The sequence below is a fragment of the Dromiciops gliroides genome, chromosome 3 (genome assembly GCF_019393635.1).
Source record: "Dromiciops gliroides isolate mDroGli1 chromosome 3, mDroGli1.pri, whole genome shotgun sequence".
Lineage (NCBI taxonomy): Eukaryota > Metazoa > Chordata > Mammalia > Microbiotheria > Microbiotheriidae > Dromiciops > Dromiciops gliroides.
This window is the reverse complement of record NC_057863.1, coordinates 630,565,135-630,592,393: the sequence shown is the minus strand read 5'-3', so window position 1 is coordinate 630,592,393 and position 27,259 is coordinate 630,565,135. Positions and strand designations below refer to the sequence as shown.

Below are 27,259 nucleotides of genomic sequence, written 5' to 3'. Positions count from 1 at the left end.
ATTCTAAAGATGCAAACCCCTAAAAGAACTCCTATGATGATTGAAATATTGCTCTACTAGAGGAATTTCTCTACTAGGAGGGCACTAAGGCAAACAGAAGTTAAGTGGTTTGCCCAAGGTCACATAGCTAGTAAGTGTCTGAGGCCAGATATGAACTCAGGTCTTGCTGACTCCAGTCCCGGTCCTTATCCAGTGTGCCTCTGAGCTGCCTCACTATCTGTGCCTGTCTAATTAAATACCAGCCATCCTTCAAGGCCCAGCTCCAGGCCCACCTGCTCAGTGAGTCTGCCCATTGAGTCTGCTCTGAGCCCCACCCCCACCTCAATAGCACTCAACTCCTACTTCATTGAAAGCACTTAACTACATGGTGGACTTAATCATACCCTGTCAGAAACCGAGCTCCACTTTTTTAATGTGTATTAGTCTTGTTGCCCCAAAGGGATGACAAGTTCCTTGAGGGCAGGGCCCTTGTCTTCGACTTCTCTCCTGATGAGCACACAGTAGGTATTCAACATGTGACAACAGCATTAACCACCAAACAGCCCTGAATATCCACATGCATAATATGTGAAGAAAGCGATGCTAGACCATCCAGGCACTAGGCGGGTAGGATCTGGGGTTGGGGAGCTACAAACTGTGAATCAGAGCAGCTTTCTGTCCTCAAGGCAGAGGGAAGAGAGAGGAGGACACCAAAGGCAGAAGCGGGGGCACTGACAGTCACCCCTCACCTTAGGCTCCCATTCCAAATGGTACCCAGCCCTCATCCTGCTCTCTATTCACTGACCTACCACACATGCAAAATCACCATCAGCCTGGCATCCAGTGAATAGGCAAGGCCTGCCACCCAGAGGCACCCGAACTGAACAACCGGAAATCCAAGCAGCCTGAGGTTTAATTCCAGCCATTTGTAAAAGAACCCCCTAAAGGAAGCTCTGCCAAATCAAATCATACATCCCACTAGCTCCAGAATCCTCAGGCTGTGGGAGGAGAGGGGCCGAGGCCTCTTTTAGAAAGACGATGAGTCCCGAAGAACGCATGGGAGCCTCGAGAATGTTTGGGAAGGAGAAGCGGTCTCTCCATCCACTTGTCAGAGAAGGCTCTCCCAAGGCCTCAGGCTGCGTGTCCCAAAGCCGAGCCCACGGAACTGGGGCAGGCCAATAACTGCAGGGTAGACTGCTACGATTTACCTACTCCCCCCCCCCCACACACACACACAGGCTTTCCCCTCCTATCAAACCAACTAAAAATAAAGTGTGTTTGATGCTACAGAGAAAGAATGAACAGTTGTCTAAAAAACAACAGCATTTTATAATCATCTAGTCAAGGATGCCTGCAGTTGTTTAAATTAATTCACCTGTTTAGTAAGGAGTCAGGAAATCATCAAACACCCGCGTATGCTTCTCCCTGGAAAGATGGATGTGCACGTGGAGTTCTGCTCGGCGGGGGCCTAGCCCTTCTCGGGAATCCACACACTAGTCACAGATCCCTGAGCAATCTCAGAGCCCTGTGAGGCCTGGGCAGCCCCCTCCCTCCGCAGGTAACCCTTCTTCTTAAAACTGGCTAAAAGACAAAATGAGAGGAAATGAAGATGGGGGGAAAGTTCTACTTAGTTCCACCCAAAGTGGATTCTCCCTGGGCTCTATAGGCCGAGTTTAGGTAACGAGAAAAAAAAAATTATAGGAAATAGCTCCATTATGTTCTACTAAGAGAAAGCCAGCACTTAGGAACCAGGCTACTCTACTCATTCTGTGGGTTTTGTACAAATTTTCACATCATCCAAAGTGGAGCTATTGAAACACATGAAAACTTCTTACATTCTCTGATGTGGTGGCATGGTGGGCTTTTCTCCCCTTTTCAAAAAAAAGATGATCCTGTAGTTTAACTCTTTACATCCTGACACATTCCTAGAAATGCAACTGTTTAGCAAATGGGAACAGCGAGGTGGTACAGTGGCTTGGCGTCAGGAGGACTTGAATTCAAAAGTTGCCTCAGACCTTCATTAACTGTGTGACCCTGGCAAGTCATTCAACCTCCCTCAGCCTGTTTCTTCACCTGTAAAATGGGGATAATAACTGTCCCTCCTTCCCAGGGTTGAAATAATACTTGTAAAATGCCTTGTAAACCTAATATAGGCAGCTAGGTGCCACCATAGTGCATAGCATACGGGGCCTGGAGTCAGGACACTTTGAGTTCAAATACAGCCTCAGCCACTTACTAGCTGTGTGACCCTGCACAGGTTACTTAACCTCTTACTTTGCCTCAATTTCCTGAACTTTAAAATGGGGATAATAAAATCCCCCACTTCAAAGGGTTGCTGTGATGATCAAATGAAAGAATATGTGTAAAAGAGTGAGGCACTGTCAGTGCCTGGCAAATAGTAGGTCCCATATGTTAGCATCCTCCTCCTCCTCCTCCTCTTCCTCCACCCCCTCCTCCTCCACTCAGAAGGTAAATGCTTGCTGGTGGGCACTGTGAACATCCATCCTAAACCTATGGACATGAGGAAGACATGAGGCAGTCTAAGGGAACTTCATCCATCACCCTCTGAAATGCTCACTGCAGGGACCGTGTTTGGATCATAGAATCTGCATCAGAAGGAACTTGAGAGGCCAGCTCTGGCAACCTTTACCAGACCAAGAATCATCTCTACAACCTCGCCAACAGATGGTCGGCCAGCCTCTTCTCAAAGACCTTCAATAGCGCCCCCCCAAGGCTACATACTCCACTTTTTGATGCCTCTAATTTCTAAGAAAATTTTCATTAAATCAAGCATAAAATCAGTCCTTTGCCGTTTGCGCTGACTACTCCCAACTCTGCTCTCTGGGACCAAGCATAATTTTATTTTTCCCTAACAAATAAGAGCAGCAAAATATGACCTGAGTATTTCATCCTTCTCTTCCCTACCATCAGTTATCATTACCCCATCCATACCAAGCAATGGTCTGACTAGATCTTTGAAATCTTTTGATGGTTTCCCTTAGTAACTATTCAATTAATCAGCATTTGTTAAGTACCTACTATGTGCCAGGCACTGTGCTAAGCACTTAGTCACTAAGCACTTAGTATTCCCTATTGGTCTCTGCTCATTCTGAGCCTTAGAGCTCCTGACTTATAGAAGAACACTCCACACTTGTGTATTGTGCCACCTTTGGCTGCCAATGTGAGATGGCCACACTGTCTTGGAAATGCCTTCAGAAACTACCATATGTTCTTTTAATATCCTTAATGGTTACAAATCTTCATCCTTGAGAGGAAGGCCAAAGTAGGCAGGGGGGGAGGATTCAATTTTGGGAAACGGCCAAATGTCACTTAGAAGCAAGATTCAATGCAATTCAATTCAAAATAGCAAATTTTAGGCACCCCCTAAGTATAAGGCACAAAACTGGTAAATATGGCAGGTGATCAAGCAGAATAATAAGGGTCTGGGTCAAAAAACAAAGCATCACCATAAAGTCATATTTACTCTCTTATGTGGACTGTGGCTCATTGACTACTTAGCCGAATGTAGTCAAGGGAATTCATGCTTCAGATAAGGGTTACAGGTGACATCTAAGAATCTATACAGTTGCCTCTAAAGGCAATTCAAAAGAGAAATTCTAAAAATGTTCTGAATAATGGCAATAGCATTATAATAAGTGTGCAGTTTTTCAAGGTGACTACTTTGAAGGACAACACTCATTTGGATATATAAGTTCTGGTGTAATTTGTTGGGTTTTTTGCGGGGGGGGGGGGGGATTGGTTTTGTTGTTAAGAGAAAAAAAGTGCGTCACTCCATATCCATACCTCGTACATCTTCCAAATGGATTTTTTTAAAAACCTTTCAGTAATGCCTCATCACTAAGGAAAACACTTAAAGAGAATGCAAGCTTCCTTTGGGAGATAAGAGTATATTGCTGGGATTTATAGATTTCATATTTATTCAAAATTGTGAGGATAAATTCACAGATGACAACTAGAATGGGTTATTTTAAAAAAAAGAAGTTAAGGGGACTTGGGAATCTTTCCCCAAGCTTTGAAGAAAAGATCCTGGGGAGCAACTACCCTGTTCTGCTGTCAAAGTTTCCCTCATCACACTCTTACAAAAAGAAAGTTATTTTGGCTGGCTAAACAGTTGGTCTTATTCATTACTGGAATGATCATGTAACCCTGTTTTCTATCATAATCAAGGATGTCAATGTGACAATGAGGATGCTTCTGTTCCTGGGGCTTGTGCTCAAACTGGAAATGCATTACTGTCTGTAATGCGATTGGTAAAGTAAACCAACAACAACAATAAAATAGGCAGCTCATGATGCAATGGCTAGAGCTCTGGACCTGGAGTCAGGAAGATTTGAGTTCAAATCCGGCCTCAGGCACTTACTAGCTGTATGACCCTGGGTAAGTGACTTAACTTTTGTTTGTCAGTTTGTCAGTTTCCTCATCTGTAAAATGAGGATAGTAACAGCACTCACCTCCCAGGGTTGTCATGAGAATAAAATGAGATAATACTTGTAAAAAGTACTTGGCACAATGTCTGGAATAAATGCTTCCTTCTATCTCCTCCCTTCCTCTTCCACTTTTTCCCTTCTTTTCTCTTCCCTTCCTTTCCCTCTTCCTCCCTCCCTCTCTTTTCCCTCCCTCCCCTCCTTCCCTCCTTCCTTCCTTCCTTCCTTCCTTCCTTCCTTCCTTCCTTCCTTCCTTCCTTCCTTCCTTCCTTCCTTCCTTCCTTCCTTCCTTTTCTTCCTTCCATTCTTACCATGAGGAAACTCCCTCTGTTAATGCAAGTCATCCCCTGCTGCTTTGCAACTTATGAATGAATAAAAAAGCATTTATTTAGTGCTTCCTATGTGTTGACTATGCCAACAGAAAAGCAAGGTGGTCCCGACTCTCTCTCTAGGAGGTGATCATCTAACAGAGGGAGCAGACAACACAACTGGTGGGTCACATCAGTGACTTCCCTGGGGCAACGAGAGAGTCAAGGACTTGCCTAGGGTCACACAGTCAGTTTGGATCAGAGGCAGGTCATGCGCCCATGTGGGGCTTCCTTACTGAGGTCAGCTCTCTGTTCTCGACTTCAGGTGGCCTCGTGGGTTTCTGTGTTTAAGAAGAAGAAAGCAGAGATGCGGAAAGAGCACCATCCGTGACCCCTCCCTGGGCTGACTGTATGAGACAGCAGCTGCTGTTCTCTAGAGTCTGGGGGGCCATGGGTAAACACGATAAAACACAGAAACAGAATTCTACAGCATCTCCTGTATATTAAGGATAACGATGGTAAGGAGCCAGAGTCAACTACAAGTTTCCCAACAACACAGAAGCTAACCTCAATCTGGGAAAAGTCTACACAGATTGCTTGAGACAAAGGAAGAATTAGATTTTCAACAACAGCAAGTTCCTTCCTTCCCCTATCTTGAGATTAATTTTCCCTGACACTCTATTATGCCCCAGAAAGCCTCCACTCACTGAAAGCGCCTGTCAATAAAATGATGAGAATCTTCCATTCAGCTTTTCCTTCAATCTGGCTCATTGAAACTCCTTTGATCTTAGGCTTCATGGAGATTCTGGCTTCAGAAAGCAACTGGGGAGTAAGACCAGCACAAGGAGCAGCTCTGCCAATGTCCCCTCAGCCTCAGACTAATTTGCAAAGGGCCCCTTGGAGCTGTCTGAGAAGCTCAGTGCTTGGAGCTCTCCCAGAGCCTGCTTAGAAGTGAAGGAAAGAAAGCAAGTGGGCCAATCCCAATGGTGGAGGCAGAGGAAGGGCCTTTCACAGGAGCTCGGCGTTTCGTTTTTTGTTTGTTTTTTTTTAGTGAGGCAATTGGGGTTAAGTGACTTGCCCAGGGTCACACAGCCAGTAAGTGTGTGTTAAGTGTCTGAGGCCGGATTTGAACCCAGGTACTCCTGACTCCAGGGCCGGTGCTCTATCCATTGCACCACCTAGCTGCCCCTCAGAGCTCGGCATTTTTAAGAGGCATGTTTGGCTTCCTGGGCAAGCACTGTGTTCAGTTCAACATTACAGCCAACATTTATTAAGTACCTACTATGTACCAGGCACTGTGGGAGGCAGGAGATAAGAAGGCAACCCTAAGTAGGCATTACCCCCAAGCAATTCAGTCTCCTGAGGAGATCGTCAACGTCCACAGAAAAGTAGGATGCAAGGCAATTTGTATTAATAACTAGGGAGAATCTGGGAAGCCCTTGCAGAGGACCTGGGGTCTAGGAGGAGATGATGGGGGAGGAAAATCCAGGGATGGGGCAGACATCTAATGCAAATGCATGGAGGTGGGAGGTCTCACGCTGAGTTCAAGGAACAGTTAGGAGTCCAGTTTGGTGGGACTGTAGAGTGTGTGAAGGAGAATACTGGGAAGCAAGGCCAAGAATATAGTTTGGGGAAAACTAGGCTTACACGTGCTAAAGAGCTTCAAGAATAACCTCCAATGTAGCCAGCCAATTTAAGGGATCCACAGCTCAATATCCCACTCAGGAAGCAGAAAGGAAATCACCGCTCACCCATTGGTGCCCGGTACATACCTGCAGAGTAAGAGCTTCATGAATACGTGTGGTCTGAAGCATATCAGTTCACCTACGTGCCTCACCTCCCCGAGTCATGGGGATCAACAGAGAGATCAAGAGCCATAGAACCACAGGGTCCAAGCTTCTAGTCGCAAACTCCCTTCCATGTAAAGTGTCCATGCCCTCACAAGCATCCCTGACATATGGATGTCCAAATAGAGGCTGACTGGAGATACGGTCAATGCTTAAACATTCCAAACAACCAAGAATTCACCATCTAATAAAGCAGGGGTGGCCTTCTATTTCTGAACACCCATTAAGTAAAACTGTAGATGCCACCAGAACATTTGAAAGAACCAAAAGTGGGGAAGTGGATTTCTGCTAAGAGACCCAAGGATGGAGTTTGAAGGCAGTGGCTCCTGAGGCTTAATGTGAGAGACTTTAAATATATAAGTACATAAGTTTCAAAACAGAAATCTAGATGGAGTTACTTGAAAATATGTAATAATGGCATTATGGTTTGTTAGACAATTCTTCCTAGGGGCGGCTAGGTGGTGCAGTGGATAAAGCACCAGCCCTGGATTCAGGAGTACCTGAGTTCAAATCCGGCTTCAGACACTTGACACTTACTAGCTGTGTGACCCTGGGCAAGTCACTTAACCCCCATTGCCCCGCAAAAACAAAGAAAGAAAATTCTTCCTGAAATCAGGGTGAAATCTGCCTCCCTCTAAATCCTAGGCAATCTTGGCGCAACAGAGTAATTCAATTCAAGCAATCGTCTCCTCAGTACCCCACGATCCCTAACAGTTGTTCAAGTGAATAGAACAAAGATTTGTGAAGGATGTGTAAGCAGAGAACTACAAGAGACACTGGGAGAGATTCAAAGGGTAGCTAAGTAAGGTCCTTGCCCTCATGGAGTTTACAATAGAGTAAGAAGGTAAAACACAAACACAGCTCACTACAGTATCCAATTGCTGCCTAAAAACGCAGGATTTGTCTAACTCATTTACTTGCCACACCTACCAGTGATGACTTATACAATAAGAGATGTTATTGCATAGTGTCTGGTATGTGTAGTGCTCACTACCCACAATTACCCTGTGTGTATGGTCAAGGTGGGACTCTAAGCTGGACTTTCTGCTTCCCGGTGTATCGCTAGTCCCACAACCCCCTGCCATCTCTGATGACGACAAGGCATCAGATGAGCGATGCTAGCAAATTTCCAGAATTCAAATACATATTTAATTCAATCTCATCTTTGCATTTCACGATGACTAACATTTCATTCAGAGATGCCTTAGTGGTTTCTTATCACTGCTTTAGGACTGATGTGGCTGACTCAGTTATCTATCAGGTGCCAGAGTTCATTTAAACAGGTGATGACACTGTGAAGCAAGGTTAACTTCAGGTCATCTTTCAGCCTGAGCTGAGACTGCCAGCACCAGTGACTGGGAGGGGAACCAGTCACAGCAACTCCCCTGTGCTTCTGGATGTCTCAGCACCAGTAAGTGGATTCACCCAACCCAGAACCAGCACATACTTGGCCCTGATGGGAGCACTATCCCTCACCAAGAAAAACGCCATGGCCCCTTTTTGATCACCTTTGCCAGAAGGCAATAGGGAGAGCCCTGGACTGTGACACAGGACACCTGCTTCAGAGCCCCACTCTCCTGTCTGACCTTGGCTAAGTTCTCTCTTCTCTCCCTCCTCTATCAAGTGTGGAGGCTGGACTAAGTGGCCTTTAAGGGCCCTTCCAGCTCTCAAAATACTATGACCCACAAACTGAGTAGGACCCTCATGTTCCGGGTCTGTCCCTTCCTCTTTTTACTCCAAACAGCTTTTTACAAATGGTTCTCAACATCCTTCCCAAAATTCAAAGCATTTGGGGCTCTGGCCCTCCCAATACTGCCTCTTCAAGTCTAAGTAAATCTTTTGTATTTGTTCTTCGTTCTGAGTCCCGTATCCATGTGTCATCTGCACTTTGATGGATGCGTGATCTCCCCAAAGGCTGGCATCTAGATCTGTTTTAAGGTTTACGAAGGGCTTGACATATATTATTTCATATGTTCCTACTGAGCCCCTGTGAAAAAGGTCACATTATACACAGATCGGGAAACGACAGCTCAGAGAAATGAGTGTCAGTGGTCTGCTCTAGGTCACAGGGCTCGTAAGGATGATGGATGGGAAAGGAAGCCAAGTCCCTTCTGACTCACGTTCCAGGGATCTTTCCGCAGGCCCACACTACTTCTTGTAGCTACTCATTCTAACCAAACAGTCATCACTTCATCTGTGCCAGGCATTGGGCAAGGAGGAAACAAAAGGCAAAAACCACCCCTGCCGTCAGAGAGCTTACAGCCCACCTCTGCCACCTCGTCCTATGCCCTTGGGTTTAAATCCTGCCTTGTTCACAGATGACTTGTGTGACCTGGGCCAGATCACTTCATCTCTGCGGTCCTCAGTTTCCTCATGTGCATGCGGAGGGGTCTGGACAAGATGACTCGTCACACATGTCTGAGCCCAACAGAAAACCGTGCAGCCAGATTCCTCTCTTTGGATGCCCCTGCCCCACCTGACTTCACCCAAATGATACAAAGTGATTCTGCCAGACTTACAGCCTTGAGAGCTCTCCCATTCTCTTCCAACAAACAACCCATCCCTCAGAAGCTGTCTTCCACCTGAGAGCCTCAGGTCGGGAGATAATGGGCATCATGTATCTACGTCCTTGGAAATATGCTTCCCTGACATGCTGGGCACACCTCTGCCTCTCCAGAATCCCCGTCATGGGGATGACATGGTCACTTTCCCTCACAGTTCCTGGCCCTTTCGCTTCACTAACAAATTTTGCCCTGTTGGTCGGCTAACTGGGGAGTAGTAGTTCCCCACGTTGGCAGCGAGGTGGCACAGTGGATAGAGCACCAGGCCTGAAGTCAGAAAGACTGCTCCTTCTGAGTTCAAATCCGTCCTCAGACATTTCCTAGCTGTGGGAGCATGAAGAAGTCACTTCACCCTGCTTGCCTCAGTTTCCTCATCTGTAAAATGAGCCAGAGAAGGAAATGGCAAACACTCCAGTACCTTTGCCAAGAAAACCCTAAAAGAGGTCATCAAGAATCAGACACAAATAAATGACTGAACAAAGTTGTCCCTGTCATTTCTTCTGTTTTCTTAGAGACCAAACGGTCAGCAAACAAAATCAGTAATTTCTCTACTACTAGTGGAATTTAGACTTCCACCAAATATCTGGATCCTCTGGGATCCAGATCTGACTGCATGAGTCCTCTGAAGGAGGGCAGATTCCCCCAACAACATGGCCTCTGTTTCTCCTTAGATCCTTGTCCCCTTTCCCTCTCTCCTGCTTCTGCCTCAGGGGCTCATGGATTTCCATGTCCCTCGGTTGAGATGATGACAAACATCTTCCCTGACATTTGTATAATTAGAGAGAAAGCAGAGACAGTCTTGTCTATACTCATACCCCCAGACTCTGGACATCACTTGATAGATGGGTTTTGCATTCAATCATTTATTCTTTTATAGAGCTCTTTAAGATTTGCAGAGCACTTTACATAAACATCATCTCATTGGATCCTCACCACAAATGTGTGAGGTAGCTTCCAGCATCCTCATTTTATAGGAAAGGAAATCATGGCATGAAGAAGTTAAGTAATATTTGCCCAGGGTCTGGGGTAAGATTTAAATTGAGATCTTCCTGACTCCAAGTCTAGTACTCTATCCATTAGGCTATCCTCCCTCTCAAGATGATCAGAAGGAAGGATTCGAGTTTGGACATGTATGCGTGACCGCAGGGAGGCACCACTGATCGGTGGAACAATACCAGGAGCTGAAAGACTCGGGCCTTAGTCCAGGTTCTGCTAAGTGACCCCAGCTGGGCAGGTCACTTCACATTCCTAGGCTTAAGGATCTTCATCTGAAAAATAAGAGAATTTGACTAGTTTCTTCTAGCTCTAAAAATCTGATTCCACTATGCTGTTTAATAGCAATGCATGTCATCTTCAAAAGATTAGAGAGGTTCTCTTCTTTCTTGCATGCTTTGAATTTTAAGGTATAAACTATGAGAACACAAGTAAGGGAGAACCCCACCAATTAACAGAGAGTGAAGAAAACCGGGATGAAAAACAAAAGGATAGAAATTTTTTTTAAAAAATCAGAGTTAGGAGAAGAAAAAGTCTCATGTAAGAAAAAGAGGGGATGAGGAAAAAGTTTTGGCAGGTAACACAATGTTGGTTTCTGACTTTAAAAGAAATAAAGATACTTGAAAACAAAACACACAAACCCTGGCACAATCACAACATCGTTCTGCACGATACTTGGACTCCACAAAAGCTTCTGCCAGGATGGCCTTCGAATCCATTTTCCCAAGTTAGGCAGCAAGAGACATGTTGGGAGGATTATGGTCTTTCCCGGTCCTGGCCATGGGAATGCTAATGGAGGTTTGCAAATGGCGTTGGAAGACGGTTGCATAAATTCCTTCCTTCCTGCCTGTCACCCCAATGGGGCCTGTGTGGGAGGCAGCATGACGGTGTGTGAGCACAAAACACAAGCTTGTTTTCCCAAGAATATTTTTACTAAATGCCAGTAATTTTATTTAACTGCGTTTTGGTGGGGGTGCTTTAGGAAAGGATAATCAGCAGGCACGCAGAGAGCCTGATGAGAGTTATTAATAGAGGAAAGTGCGCAGTTTGCTGAACCGACTGCCCAGTGAAACAAACCTGTCAGTACTTAACTAAAAGATCAGTTATTAAACTGAAAAAGTACTGAATGAAGAGATAGAGAGGCCGCCAATGAGGAGGTAGTTGCTTAGCAACCTTCAGCAGCAAAGACAGAAAGACAGGGAAAGATCAGTCTTTGGTCTTAGAAAGAGGATGGAGTTTGCCAGCGTTACAAAAGAGGTAAAAATAGTTGTCCCTGAGAACGAGGGGAAAGAACGGGCTAAGTGTTTGCTGAAGGATGCATTGTTGTGATTGAAAGCCAGCACATATAAAGGCCACGTTGCCTTTATCAGACCTGTAAAGTAATGGTTCGGTCCAATCATTAAAGATTAGCCACAGGCCTAGGACCCACAAAGGTCAAGGATTCAGAAAACTCTGACTCAACACCTCTGCTTAATGGGAGGAGTATTGATGCATTGATTCTCTCGCCAGTCCCATGTTCAGAAGTCTCAGGCACAGAGGACTTAGTGCCCAGACAGGAGCTCATGGGAAGGGTTTGTGCCACCGAGAGTGCCCGGTGTCTGGTGGCAACCCAGCTCTCAAAGCAAGCCGATGCTTTCCAGAGCCCTCCTCCCCTCCAGCTCTTAACATCACTGGCTTCTTCATGACTCAGCCACAAGGGCCTTCCTGTCAGGCTGCCCCCCACCTTGTCTCTGTGTTGGTCTTGTGTGTTCTGCTCCATGGATATGCTGTCTTCCCATTACAACAGAAACCTTTGCTAAGTACCCTCAGTCCTTACCACGGAGCCTGGCATAAAGTAGGTGCTTAATAAACGCTTCGTGATTGATGGATTACTTGCCAGAACAGAAAGTGTGACATAATTTGTGTTATTTTACTATTGTTGTGGTTGTTATTGTTGTCATCATCATCACCATTAGTTTGAAGGCCATTTCAGGCGCTAAGACCTTAGAGAAGCACAGTTCTCCAGTCCCAAATGACTGATTTTGCCCTGGCTGCCCCTCTTGCCCATGCCTGCTATGCCCTCCCTCCTCCACTCCTCCTTTTGGGATCTCTGGTCTCTTCATCACTAGGTTCAGTCACCACCTTCCCTGTGAGGCCTCTCCCCATCTGCTCAGTTGCCAGGGCAGTGACCTTACAGTCATTTGTACTTCATAGGGACGCACTTACATATGTACATTATGTCTCCCCCACTGGAACGTAAGCTCTGCCTTAGTGCCCCCAGCCCCTAGCGCAGTGCCTGCGCACAGTAGGCACTTCATAAATGCCAGTCCCTTATTTTCTTCCCTCCTCTCCTTCTTTTGTAGGTTTCCTCAGACCCTTTTGATCAGTTCATTCCTAACCCTGTCCCTCCCTCCTTCCTTCTCTCCCTTCCTTCCCTCCCTTTCTTCCTTCCTTTCCTTTCCTTCCTTCTCTCCCTTCTTTCTCTCTCTTCCTTCATTCCTTTCTTCCTTCCTTCCCTTTCTTCCTTCCTTCCCTTTCTTCCTTTCTTCCTTTCCTTTCCTTCCTTCTCTCCCTTCTTTCTCTTCCTTCCTTCTTCCCTCTCTTCCTTCCTTCCCTTCTTCTCTCAGCTCAGAGAACATGCTTTTCCTTCTTCCTGGAGCTCTCCCTTGTCTCTGTCACAGTCTACCTGGTATCACATTTCTATGGGTATCAATGAACCTGGAAGCAGCTATAGGGCAGGAAGGGGGTTATCTTCAGCACCACATGGTGGGGCTGAATTAAATGGTCACGTACATGAAACCCAAACTGGGCTCTTGTTTTCTGTATGTATACTTGCTCTATGTATGGCTAGAACTCTACTTTAAAAAAACAAATCAATTATTATTTACCTATCTTCCCATTCTTCCAACTCCCATACTTAGGGCAGAAATTCAAATTATACTCCAACTCACTCCTGATATATCTTTCTTCGAAAGATTATGAGGGGCAGCTAGGTGGCACAATGGATAGAGCACCGGCCCTGGATTCAGGAGGACCTGAGTTCAAATCCGGCCTCAGACACTTAACACTTACTAGCTGTGTGACTCTGGGCAAGTCACTTAACCCCAATTGCCACACACACACACACACACACACACACACACACACACACACACACACACACACACAAAGAAAGATTATGAGACCAAGACTTAGAAAATTAACTTATCTTCAGCTCCAGAGGAAATAAGCAGTAGATTGTGAGCTCCTTGAGGACAACAACTGTCTTTTTTGTCCATCTCTATATCCCTGATGGAACAGCTAATGACATCTGAGTACACAGAGCACCAGGCCTGGATTCAGGAAGACTCATCTTCCTAAGTTCAAATCTGGCCTCAAGACACTTACTAGCTATATCACCATGGGCAAGTCACTTCACCCAGTGTATCTCAGTTTCTTCATCTGTAAAATGAGCTGGAGAAGGAAATGGCAAGCCACTCCAGTATCTTTGCCAAGAAGACCCCAAATGGGGTCATGAAGAGTCAGACACAAGTGAGAGGACTCAATACCACCAGCATCATCCCCAATATCTTGCATAGATTAGGTGTTTAATAAATGTCTGTTAAGTAGACTTGCTGAAGTGAACCAATTAGGATTTCAAGCTCTTTAAAGTCTTTGCTCAGGACTATCCCAATCTCCCTGGCATCCAACAGACAGGAACAAGCCAATCTCGAGTCCTTTTACAAGCTGTGAGCTGGCAGTGTCGTCTGTACACGTGCACGAAGAAGCCACAACAAGCCACTCAAATAACTTGACTGTTCCTTTCATGCTCTGAAATTCACTGAACCCTACTGGTTCAGGCCTGTGGAACTTCACTTAGGGAGGTACTTTCCAGGCAACATCAGTAACCCAATGCTGTAATTATGTCAACGAGCTAACTCAATACATCTTGGAAAGCGCCATTATTAAATATTTTCAATTAACTCCATCTAGATTTCTGTTTCAAAACCGATTAAGCAAAATCCGGATACCACCAGAACATTCCAAAGAACCAAAAGTGGCTAAGTGGATTTCTGCTAAGAAACCTAAGGATAGAGTGCCCTCTGGTGGCTTGAAGCCTGATCTGTCTTGAGCTGTGACAGAGCCCCCTGGTCCCTTGTAATCTTAGAGGAAGAATATGGAACATTACTCATAACTGGAAGCTAAAGTGTTTCACTTAAGGTGACAACCACAATATCATTAAGATTTCCAAAGGAACCATATAAGTTGGCAAAATACAGAAGGAAGAAAAGTTTCCATCATAAGTTAAACACCGGTATATATTTAAAGTTGCTCATATTAAGTCTTGGGAGACAGTGCCTTCGAAAGTGTGGCACCTAAACTGGAGATGATCACATTAGCATGACAGGAGCACTGCGATAAATCCAAATTAAATAAACCTAATGAAATCAGATCCTAGCCATGCAGAGCACGGGGTCCCCAAACAGCATCTGAAAAGCAGATTACACCGCAGCAGCGTATTTGCACAACCGCCCAACGTCTGCTCCTGAAGCACCCGAAGGATAAGCGACCCCCAGCAGAGCAACGAGAACCCTTCTTGGGCTCGAGAGCAAAGAGTGTGTGTTTATTAAAGAGCCGCCCCTAATCAAAGAAAGAGAGCGGCTTCCAGGGAGCCAAGGAGGTGGCAGGACAAGGCTCTGGGACTCAGCCAACTGGGAACTGGCCTCTGTGCTTGGGTGAAATGCAGCACTTTTAGGGGCCACCCTGAGAGCTAAGGAAACTGAGGGAGGGACAGATGAAGTGACATTTCCAAGGTCACCGAGGTAGTAAGACTCACAGCCAGGATTGGGACTTCAAAGTCTCCCAGCTTCCTTCCACTGATCCTGCCATCCCCGATAGAGGCCCCAACATCATGAAGGAAAACAGCTGTGACCGGCTCCAGTGGGCAAGGCCCTGGCCTCGACTGAGCAAAGGAAAGAATTCTCAATGTCAAGATCTGCTCACCTTTCGGTGTGTGATGCAATCACATGAAAAGAAGCCAGGAGCCAGACTTCCAAACTGGCCAATGCAATTCCCCTGTGGAGGTGGGGTAGGAGGTCTTATTTCTTTTGCAAAAGCAATTTGCAAGCTTCCATCTCAGCAGGCGACTGGCTTTCTACATGTGGAATAGCTACACAGGCTGACCCTGTGTAACCTTTTACACATATTATCTCTGTTTCAGATCACAACGGGCTTAAGGAATGGATACTACAGGTGGTATTATACCCGTTTCACAGATGAGGAAAATGAGATCCACAGAGGCTGTGAATGGTTAAAAGCTCATCAGTAGGGCACCTAGGTGGCACAGTGGATAAATGACTGGCCCTGGATTCAGGAGGACCTGAGTTCAAATCCTACCTCAGACACTTGACACTTACTGTGTGACCTTGGGCAAGTCACTTAACCCTCCTCACCCTGCTCAAAAAAAAAAAAAAAAAGCTCATCAGTAACAGAGAGGCAGCATTTGAACCTCTGTCTCTTTGCACTCCAAGCCCAGGGGCCTTCCATGACACTTTAGTTGGGTGGGCTGGGGCCACTTCTCTTCCATGCCTTGGAAGCTCTGTTCTAAGGGGCAGAGCCCTTACTGACACATGTGGTCCCAAAGCCTGCCCTGTCCTACTCGGGGCTTTTTCACGAGTCTGTGTTCTTTCTGCCCAATAAGATGGTCAATTTCTTGACCCCAGGACTCATGTCTATTCAGGGAGCACTCAGGATTTGTTGGTGGATGGCCCGAAACATGAAAATCAAATTAATGCCAAAATCTAGTCTAAGTCAAGGTCTTGGGCCACCCCCCCTGGCATTTTAATGGCTTATGGGGTACAATCAAGGCATGCTGCCAGTCAGGCAGACAACAGCTGGCAAAACTAAGAGCAATGCTCCAATTATCTCCTATTGTGAAGCCATAGAATCTATAGAATCTATACCTTTGTGTCGGACTGGACACTCATCATGCATTTCTGACTCTGAATGGATGTGGTTTCCATCTTAGCAGAGGAAGGGTGGGTGGGTAAGTGGGTGGGAGCAGGATAGAGAACTGAGCTTGGGGCACAGGACCCAAATCCTTGTCCAAGAATCATCTTCTGTCTCAGCCACTTAATACCTGAGTGACCCTGGAAGGATCACGTCCCCTCTCTGGGCCGGTTTCCTCATCTGTAAAATCAAGCTGCTGAACTAGACTAGTAGTGTCAGATTCAAACAAAAGGGACCCTGTGAGCCACATACTGACTTAGGAAACCACAATGAATACTATCCGGGTTGTATTTAGTTGTTTTATTCATTTTGCTAAACATTTCCCAATTGCTGCCAGAGTTTGTCACGCAGGTCCTAACTCAGCCAGCAGAGCTGAGAGTCCAGGACAGTGGAAAGGATGCAGGCTTCAAGCACAGACACTGGGGCTTCTGTCCCAGCTCAGCCATCTTTGACTATGTCAGTGTGAGTGGCTGCTCATCTAGAAAATGGGATTGGTGGGCTGCACAGAAGAGTCCAAAGAGATTTTCTAGCTCTATATCAATGATCAAACAGGAACCAAGGTGGAATAACAGATAGAACCCTGAGTTCAAATCTGGCCCCAGACACTTACTAGCTGTGTGTCCCTGGGCAAGTCCTTAACCACTTTCTGACTTGGTTTCTTCAACTGAGGGATAGCTGGGGATAATAATAATAATAATAACAACAACAACAACAACCTCCCAGGATTGTTGTGAGAATCAAATGAAATAATATTTGTAAAGCACTTAGCACAGTGCCTAGCACATAGCAGGCCTTTAATAAGTCCTTCCGTCCTTCCTTCCTTCCTTCCCTCCTTTCCTTCCTTTGTAAGTTTCCTCAGACCCTTATGATCAGTACACTCCTAAGCCTGTGCCTCCCTCCCTCCCTCCCTTCTTCCTTCCTTCCTTCCTTCCTTCCTTCCTTCCTTCCTTCCTTCCTTCCTTCCTTCTCCCCTCTCTTCCTTCCTTCTTTCCTTCCCTCCTTTTCCTTCTTTGTAGGTTTTCTCAGACCTTTATGATCAGTACATTCCTAACCCTGTCCCTCCCTTCTTTCCTTCCTTCCTCCCTTCCCTCCTTTCTTTTCTCCCCTCATCCACCCATCCTTCCAGTGTATCCCTTAAAGAAGCTGAGTACCCACTAGCCACTTCTACAAGATGTATCCTAGCAGAATCCACTTGAGTAGATGAATATTCTGGCTCTATCTCAAGTACAAAAAGTACTGTGCACTTCAGAACTGTCACCACATTAATAAGGTACTATAATAAACTAACATATTGAATAATGATGTTGAATTATGTGGAGAACAATTATGATGAGAACATTCATAAAAAGAAGAAAATGTATTTAAACCAGCAGAATGGGCCAGCCTTCAGAGAAGGAGGATGCTACTTCATAATGTGCTTTGTGGTAATACAATTAATTATTCTTTTTTCCCTAATGAATAAGTTTAGTTCTTTTAGAAAAACTTGAGTGAGCACCAAGATGAGTAACCAGCATCCCAGGTTTCTAGCCAAAGAAATAAGCCATTTTACTGGCTGTCGACCAAGGTAACTGAGATATCCATCCTCCAAAAAAAAAAACGTTTCACAATATAAAATGAACAATGGCCTTTACAAAAGACCTACAGCCTAGAAATAATTGCTAGAGATCCTTCCTGGAGTCCCATCTATGAAAGTATGGAAAAAGCAGATTAAATTATTTCAATCGCACTGCTGTTAGTTGAAAAATGAAAAAGTAAATCTTGTGTGTATCATGTCACCCAGAGTCACAGTACCAATCTCAGAGAAGCGGTTTTCTACTTTTTTTCCTTAGGATGACTATAGTATATGACTACAAGTGAGTCCTTCCTACTCACCTTTCCCAGGCCCTCACCTCAGACACCCCGGTAGAGAGACTTAAGGATAAATCCATCTGGAGCCCTCCTATTTTTGTCTCTCCCACTTCTGAACATTCACCATCTTTCTGTCTGGGATCCAGAGACGGGTGGGTCCCCTGTGATCTAGGGTTCTCTGACAACACCTTCCCCCAGTTAGACGCTTGGGTGCCAAAGGTCAAAGGTTTGACACACATGCAAACCCAGCCCTCAGAAATAAGAATCCTTTCTGTAGGACAACATGTTAAGTTCATGAGGAACTTGTGTTAGCTTCAGACATAGCACAAAGGTGCAGCATCCTTTTGGGGAGATCTTGGCACAACTTAAGAAGCAGTCTCTGGGATGCTATTGTTGCTCCCACCAAGTTGCAGATCAAAGCACTCCTCAAATATGAATGAATGAATGAATGAATGAATGAATGTAGAATATAAAGCACTATCCATACTGATGAGCAAAGCAAACACTAAATGAACAAACACTAAGAGCCAGTTTCTCCATCACTGTATGCCACAGCAAACATGCCTGGCCTGCCTTCAGGGAAGGTCTTTTAACTCAGTTGGTAGCCCTGGCTTGTAGCAATTTAGGACTCCACTTTAAAAAGCCTCACATCAGCATCCCAGGCCTCTGGCTCTCAGACAATGCTTCTTCTAAGTAGGGAGTACAAGACTTTAAAAAAGGAAACCAACTTTGGGGCACGTGTCTCCTATACTCAGCACTGCCGGCAATCAGAGGCTTTTGGTGAAGCCACAACATTTGAAAGCCTTCGTTTCCAGACGCCCCACGAGAAGGAACTTCTGGGGAGAAGGGGGGATTGTTTCTGCTAGAGACCCCTGCCGAGAGCTCCAGCTGCACCTTTCTTAAAATGATGGAATGAATTGATCAACGGGCAGATCCAGACTAAGAGCCTCTGAGCTCCACTTTATCACCATTCAAGTTTACAACTTAAAAAGCAGCATAGCCAGGGAAAATCCAACTAACGGGTCCAAATGAAAGCAATTGACAGCAGTCACCTTATAAAGCTGGTGATTACTGAACAATATTAAGTACTTTTTCTCTCCCAGGAACAGAAGGGAGTCACGCTATGTACTTGAAAGCTAGCACCCCGAAAACACTTACTTGAAGGGGATGTGGGAGGCTTCTTGGAGTGCGGTGGCTCCTCTCTCATGTGGCTGGAGGGCTCAAGAGAGGTTCCCGAGTGTTCTTCTGAGCTGAGTGAGAACTGAAATTGGACAGTACCCAACTCAACTTGCTTAACCTGAAATTAATGATACTGAAAATAAATTCTCATCAAAAAAAAAAAAAGCATACATACCCTCATGCCCTCTTTAACATTCTTTACTTCAGCTTAATACAGAACACTAAGACAACTATTGCCCCATCCTCCCTGTATTCCCCCAGAAAGAATGTTTAAATTAAGGACTCCTAGAGAAAGGCATGTTTAAATTATAATCATGTGATTTGTGCTGTGTTACAATATTGCACCCTGAATGATATGGTCATAAAATCAACTGCAGGACAAAAGTCTCCATAAGAAGGAGGTTCAGAGTTTTTCTAGCTGGAGTTTTCTGAGGCTGCTAGATACATGGCCACCCAGCAGATCTGCTTCATCTGATGTTTTCTTTTAAGGGAAAAAAAACACTTTTATATAACATATTTCTCTTTTCCAGGAAGGAGAAGGGTGTATATTATTCTAAAATCCTTAGAAAACAATTACAATCAGGTACAAAGAGAAGATATCTTTAGCCCAGGGTGGCCTCAAACCTTCTTCATTATAATGTCTTGAAATTAGTCTCACAAATGAATATAACAGAAAATGTTGAAAAATATGTACACAGACCCCCTGCATTGGTCAAAGTCACAAATTCCTTTGAGTATCCTGCTGCACAGACCCAGATCCTATAAGCTATTGGGGTTCAAATATAAAATCTAACTTTAATCAAAAGTTCTTCAATATAAAATGGTCTTGTAACATATCTTTTAACAATAAGTCTTAGGGGCAGCTAAGTGGCGCAGTGGATAAAGCACCAGCCCTGGATTCAGGAGAACCTGAGTTCAAATCTGGCCTCAGACACTTGACACTTGCTAGCTGTATAACCCTGGGCAAGTCACTTAACTTTCATTGCCCTTCAAAAAACAAACAAACAAAAACAACAATAAGTCTTTGTTGTTGTTCAGTCACTGCAGTCATGTCCAACTCTTCATGACTCCATTTGGGGTCTTCTTGGCAAAGATACTGGAATGGTTTGCCATTTCCTTCTCTAGCTCATTTTATAGATGAGGAAACTGAGGCAAACAGTGTTAAGTGACTTGTCCAGGGTCACACAGCTAGTAAGTGTCAGAGGCCAGATTTGAACTCAGGAAGCTGAGTCTCCCAGACTTCAGGCCTGGCACTATCCACTGTGCTACCCAGCTGCCCCAAAATTAGTCTTAGTCTATTTAAATTAATGAACAAGAAAACGGATAGAAGTTAATGACTTAATTCAGTTGCTTCCTATTGCCTTCAAAAGAAAATATGAGGTGGCAGCTAGGTGGCGCAGTGGATAGAGCACCGGCCCTGGAGTCAGGAGTACCTGAGTTCAAATTCGGCCTCAGACACTTGATTGACACTTACTAGCTGTGTGACCCTGAGCAAGTCACTTAACCCCAATTGCCTCAATTAAAAAAAGAAAAGAAAAGAGAGAAAATATGAAATGCTCTGACATTCGATGCCCTTTATAACCTAGGCCCCTCATATGAGTCTTCTTACACCTCACTTCCCAACATGCATTATTCAATCCAATGACACTGTTATCCTGGTTGCCTTACCAATAAGACCCTCTATATCTTGCCTCCAGGCATGTTTTCTGGCTGTCCCTCATGCCTGGAACTTTCTTTCCCTCCTCAAACTCTGACAACTGACCTCCCCAACTTCTTCTAAGTCCCAACAAAAACCCCACCTTCTATGGGAAGCTTTCTTCAACCCCTCATAATTCCAGTGCCTCCTCTCTTTTAACTATTTCCTATATATTCTGTATATAGCTTACTTTGTATATGTTTGTTTGCATATTGTCTCCCCCATTAGACTGTGAGCTCCTTGAGGGCATACTGTGTGTTGCCTCTTTTTGCATCCCCAGTGCTTAGCACGGTGCTTGGCACATAGTAGGTGCTTCGTAAATGTCGCCTGATTAATTGATTCATAAAATGCTGCCCCCTTCAAAGTCACCAGCTTCTAGAAAATTAGGCACCATTATGAGGTTTTTCACCTCCCCTTGTGTTCAATGTTTAGTGAGCAAAGTTAGTCATTTTAGCTAACAGCATTTGTACAGCATCGGGGCTCACAGTGTAAATCTCGGAAATTCTGCCTGCAATGTGCAGCGTAGCACAGATGGCTCTTCAAAGATATCAGAACCTATGATGTTCTTCCTCCCCAGCACAGACGACACATCTCAAAGGTGATAGGTGAAAAACAGCCTCCTGGGAGGCCTACAAGTTAGCAGAACAAACGATGGCATCTTCAATGAGATCTTCTATAACTTTGGTTTCAAGGTTGGGTATTTCTGATAGCAGTGTCCTACAGAAAGAGCCCAAATGAGGCCTAGTGCGGATGCCACCAAATTTAAGTGCATAAGGAAGGTAAGTTCTCGGGATGAGACTGACAGATGTCACTGACTAGTCTCCCAGTGCTGTAACCACAGTTTATCAAGAATGGTCTTTGTCTCCAAAAATGACACTGTCTCCAGAGACCAGATCTAGGAGACCCACTGCTATAACAGTCAGTCAACAAACAAAACCCTTTTCCTGTCTTAGAAAAACGGTCAATAGTAATAGTAAAGGGTTCATGTCACAAAAGAGGCGGGACACATTTTAGAGATATAAGTATCTCAATGGAAACACTTAACAATTAAAAAAAATTTAAAAAAAACAACAAAAAAATCTAATCACATTATCCTGATGCGGACATTTCATAGATATGACAGCTGAGGCCTAGAAAGATGAAACGATTGGCCCTGGGTCACAGCTAATTAGTGGCAGAGCTTTAACTAAAACAAAGATCGGGCCATTCCTAAGAGGCAACACCATGTATAGTCTAAGGGTGTAGAGCCCAGATCTGCTGGGAGCTTCCTCTGTGGTCTGGGGCAAGCATCCCCTCTTTCCTCATTTGTAAAATGGGAAGGTCAGACCAGATAACTTCTGGGGACACCTCCATCTCTACGTGCCTAAACACAGATGATCAGATGACTGCTGGAATTGCTTCCAGCTAAGATACTTTTTTTTGTTTTGTTTTGTTTTGTTTTGTTTCTTGCAGGCAGTGGGGGTTAAGTGACTTGCCCAGGGTCACACAGCTAGTAAGTGTCAAGTGTCTGAGGCTGAATTTGAACTCAGGTACTCCTGAATCCAGGGCCGGTGCTTTAACCACTGCGCCATCTAGCTGCCCCCTCAGCTCAGATATTTTTTGCTCTATACAACCAGCTTGTGCCCTAACACCAGACTGCCCCCAAAAAGATGCCAAACATCCACTCAACTTTTTTTCATGAATTAAATGCCTTGAGAAAAATTTTCTTTTTAATTGGCACATGTTGATTCTTTTACAGGATGCATTCATTCAAGAGTTGAGGGCACTGAGAGTTCCCCAAGAGACTAATATAAATGGGAATGACATAAAGCATTATGTCATTAAATTAATTAACTTCAGAGAGTATAGGGCTGGATTTAATTCAACTACTCAGCAAACATTTATTACAAAGTGAATATCACTTTGTAATTTTAAAAATATATAAATCCTTGTCATGGAAAAATTCTGCATATGAAGCATGACTGAAAATAGACCCAGCATGACTAGAAGGGTTATTTTAAGTCACTAGGTAGGTGCTAGCAGGGCAACAGATGTAACAACATAGGACCGGCCAAATTCACTGGAAAGAGAAGACGAGTAAGCCGTCCTACCTCCTCGGAGCTCATGGTGGTTGAAGGAATCTTGTATACCAAACAGTGGGCAGGATTGAGCTGAGCTCCTCCTTGAAGGGGTAAAGTCACCACCTGCTTAGAAAAGCCTTCTGTCAGGGGGCTCCAAACCGCCCATCGAACTACGTGCATGTAGGCCATATTAGACAAAGATGTAGCAGAAGACCCCTGGCAAGGAAACAAAAGAAAATGCCACTGTTAGCTCTCCATCTCATTCCCTGGCTGGCCCAGGTCCTTGTCCAGGACCACATTTTCTAGAGGTTGTGTCAAAAGCCACTTCTGGCACAAGACACTGTTGGTGAGATGTTACAGCCTGGTCATACCCAGCATCCATCCATCCACCCATCCATCCATCCCTCCCTCCATCCCTCCCTCCATCCATCCATCCATCCATCCATCCATCCATCCATCCATCCATCCATCCATCCCTGCTAACCACAGAATGTCAAAAGACTTGGAAGGACACATGGAGTAGATACTGTGTGGAAGCCTAAACTGGAGGCCACAGATGAGCATCGCATGGTACAAGAAGGCATGGGCAGGTCTATACCAGGAGAGGTAGTAGACACACTGACAAAACTTCCATTGAGGAGAGCACCACCCTTCCAGGTAGCCAGAGTAGTAACCCTGTGATCATCTTTAACTCTTTCCTCTTCCACATCACTTCTTTCTGCTCCCCCAAGCCATACTCAACCAGGTACCAAACCTCATCAGTTCTGCCACCATAACATCCACTCAGGCAGTGACCACCCTAGTCCAGTTGCTCATCAACTCTTGCCTGGACAGCAGCTTCCTAATTGGTCTCCCTGCTCCTACTATCTCCTCTCTAACCAACCCTCCACATGCAGACTAATATAATCTTTTTTTGTTTGTTTTGTTTTGTTTTGTGGGGAAATGAGGGTTAAGTGACTTGCCCAGGGTCACACAGCTAGTAAGTGTCAAGTGTCTGAGGCCGGATTTGAACTCAGGTCTTCCTGAATCCAGGGCCAGTGCTTTATCCAGTGCCGCCTAGCTGCCCCCCAAAATAACCTTCTTAAGGAACAGGTGTGACTCTCCTACTCAGACATCCTCAGGGGTGCCCCTCCCCTCCATACAAACTCCTTATCCTAGTACTTAAGATATTTCTCAGTCTAGTCCCCACATGCTTTTCTTCATCTCACACTATTTCCCTTTCATTTACTTTGTTTCCACCTCATTGGATTGTCGTCTATTCTCCAATACCAATATATTCCATCTTTCACCTCCCAGCATTCCCATCACCCATACCTGTAATGCCTTCCATCCTCCCCTGCGCTTCTCAGGATCCCGATGACCCTTCGTGGCTCACTTCCTATGAACGTTTCCCAGATCCCCCCAGCTGTTTGCTTCAATACAATCTTCCTTCTCGACTCTCTTTACACCATGCAGTGTACAGTGTATCCTTCCAGTAGGACATGAAGGCAGAAACTCATGCTCCTAATAAAGCTTTGTTAAACTGAATTGAAGGAGATTACAGATACACTGAGGGATTTGGTATATTCAAGTTCCCCACCATGCAGCATTCATTAAGAAAATGAAACAAGGGGGCAGCTAGATGGCGCAGTGGTAAAGCACCGGCCCTGGATTCAGGAGTGCCTGAATTCGGATCCGGCCTCAGACACTTAACATTTGCTAGCTGTGTGGCCCTGGGCAAGTCACTTAACCCCCACTGCCCCACAAAAAAAAAAAAAAAGAAAAAGAAAAAGAAAAAGAAAAAGAAAGAAAAAAAAATGAAACAAAGTCACAAAGAATTTGGTGACAGCAACGAAGAGGACTCAAGTCGCTTGCCTCCTAATCTAATTCCCATTCATTCAAACTTCATATTGCTTGTCTGACATTGGTGTCTTTTACGTATCTGGAAAGCACTTACTAAGACTCATGCCCATCAATCAACAAGCACCTACTATGTTCCAAACACAGTGCTAGGTAATGGGGATAAAAATAGAATGAATGAAGTGGAAAAACTAATCTCAAAGAGTTTACATTCTAATGGGGGAAGACAAGTTCCTATATTAAAATATATAAAATGAATACCAATATATGGGGCATCCAGGTGGCACAGGAAGAGTGTCGGGCCTGGAGTCAGAAGGAATTTGGTTTAAATCTGGCCTCAGCCACTTACTAGCTGTGTGACCCTGGGCAAGTCACTTCACCCTGTTTGCCTCAGTTTCCTCATCTGTAAAATAAGCTGGAGAAGGAAATGGCTAAACCACTCCGGTATCTGCCACAAAAACCCAAAAATGGAGTCATGGAGAATCAGACACGACTGAAACGACTGAACAGCAACCAGTATCTACAAATATGTTAAATACGAAGTAGTTTAAAGGGGTGGGCACTAGCATTTGGGGTGATCAGGAAAGGAGGAAAGGCTGCATGGAGAAGATGCTACTTGATTCTATGAGATGTAGATGTGCAGGGAGGATCATTCAAATGTCGTGGGTATAGTCAGTGCATAGGAGGGTCAAGGAATGTCCAGGGAAAGAGAGGCTGGGGTCAGGCTGTGAAGGGTTTTCAAAGCTGAGAAGAGTCCATTTGTTACCTAGAGACTAGAGACTAAATTCACTGGGAGAGGGAATAAGTACATAGGACTTACTGGAATGCCAAGGAGTCCACTTTTCAAGGTTGACTAATTATGTTGGTGGTTTTCTTCTACCTAGAAGGAACAATCTTGAAATTTCTCCAACAACTCTTCATTTAGTAAGGAAGAGGCATCAATAACCAAGGGCATTCAAGGGGTAGGAAGGTTCCAAGGTTTCCTGGAAGAATGAGGAGTGTGGAAGATGGCAAGTCCAGGCCAAGGACAGCTTTGTAATCACATGGACCCAGGGTCACAACTAGTATGGTATAATGCCTCTGGGTTCATATCCTGATTATGCTGCTTAATCCCTGTGAGACCTTGGGAAAGTCACTCAACCACCACAGGTCATTCAGTTATAAAGGAAGAGAGTTGGATTTTTGTTCGTCCTTCATTCTCAAAGACCAAGGACATAGGAAGGTGCTACCTTGACTTGCAAGTGAATTGGATTTAAGTGAGTCAGAACTGTGCAAAGTCATCAGCCTCGCCCTCTCCTCCAGTGTCAACAGAGTTCAGTGGCAGAACATCGGTCAGGATGAATGGCAATGGCCCCGGGTTGGACCAGATGACCTTTGAGGTCTCTTTTAGCGCTAGACCTTCAATTTTCTCCTCCTAGAATTTTTTGTGCCCAAAGCAGAAAGTCTAAAAGGCACCCAGAGCAAGCATGAACTTTGCCCTCAAATTCAGTGTGGGATGCAGTGTGGCGGGAGGGGGTGGGGTATGGACAGAGATCCCAGGCTGGATGCTATGATGTCAGGAGAAGGTAGTGGGGAGCAGGATAGACTCATCTAAGAGAAGCTCATCTGGTTACAGGCGTTGAGGGTGGCAGGGGAATGGAGGTTGGGGAAGTGGCATATTATCGAGTACGCTCCTTCCAACTAATTCCTATTGAACAATTCTTGCTAACTAGGTTTTTAATTCTATACTGCCCAACTACAAGTGCCGCCAGCATGTTCTAAATTTTGGTGTCCTTGGACAAAACCCCCATCATCCTGCCCTAGTTACAGCTCTGCATGAATACAAACCAGGCTTTAATATACTATCTTGAACACATCAAGAATGAATCCCCTTTATCCTTTCCTGTTTGCATTCCCTATCACAGGCCAGCTGACCAAAGGATAGCACACAACAGAAAAACCAAGCACAGAAGATAAAGCAAATACTACAGTAAGAAGAGAAATAAATCTTGAGAAATATGGCTGCAGGGCTTAAATCCGAAAGTGCTTTCAAGCTACCACTTTAATTCATTTATTACAGAGACATCAGTTTAAAACCAAGCCACGGGTTTTCCTCATTCCTTGAAATCCCTCACTCAGCTCAGCAATCAGCTTTGTGATTTGCCATAGTATATGAAGGGCCTATGGAGATTAACTGGGTTCAAAACAAAGCCATGATTGACAGATGTTAGAAATTCCTTCTGGTGGGTTCAAGGTATGCGGGCATGGCCCATGACAGATAATTTTCTTCTAGAGGACCAACCACAACTTGAGTAACCATGATGCCAGATTGGTAGATCCAGGGCTGGGGCATTCCCTCCAAGAGAGTATTTCTGAATAACCAAACTAAATTGCTATGAAACCCTGCAGCTAACACCTCAATGTTAAATCCTAGACCGCCCACTCCACTGGGCGCCAAGTGGTTACAAGGGATGGTGTGTATGAACAGGAACAGGGTGCTTAGGCAGGCAGGACAGGTGGTAAGGGCACCTGAAAGGAAACAAATCCAAAGAGGTTTC

The 27,259-nt window shown here is 44.9% G+C and overlaps 1 protein-coding gene across 4 annotated transcripts in view; it reads right to left on the bottom strand.

The window, feature by feature from the left end:
• NPHP4 (nephrocystin 4) overlaps positions 1 to 27,259 on the bottom strand; it is a 169,888-nt gene that overhangs the window by 54,114 nt on the left and 88,515 nt on the right. For 3 of the 4 annotated variants that reach the window (XM_043998123.1, XM_043998125.1, XM_043998124.1), the window contains 2 exons: positions 22,914 to 23,099; positions 19,107 to 19,245 (listed from right to left, as the gene is read on the bottom strand). In XM_043998123.1, coding sequence (XP_043854058.1) covers positions 19,107 to 19,245; positions 22,914 to 23,099 — 325 coding nt within the window. Of the gene's footprint in view, positions 1 to 1,354; positions 1,460 to 19,106; positions 19,246 to 22,913; positions 23,100 to 27,259 lie in introns of those variants that run through there. The other variant, XM_043998126.1, reaches the window with a different exon arrangement.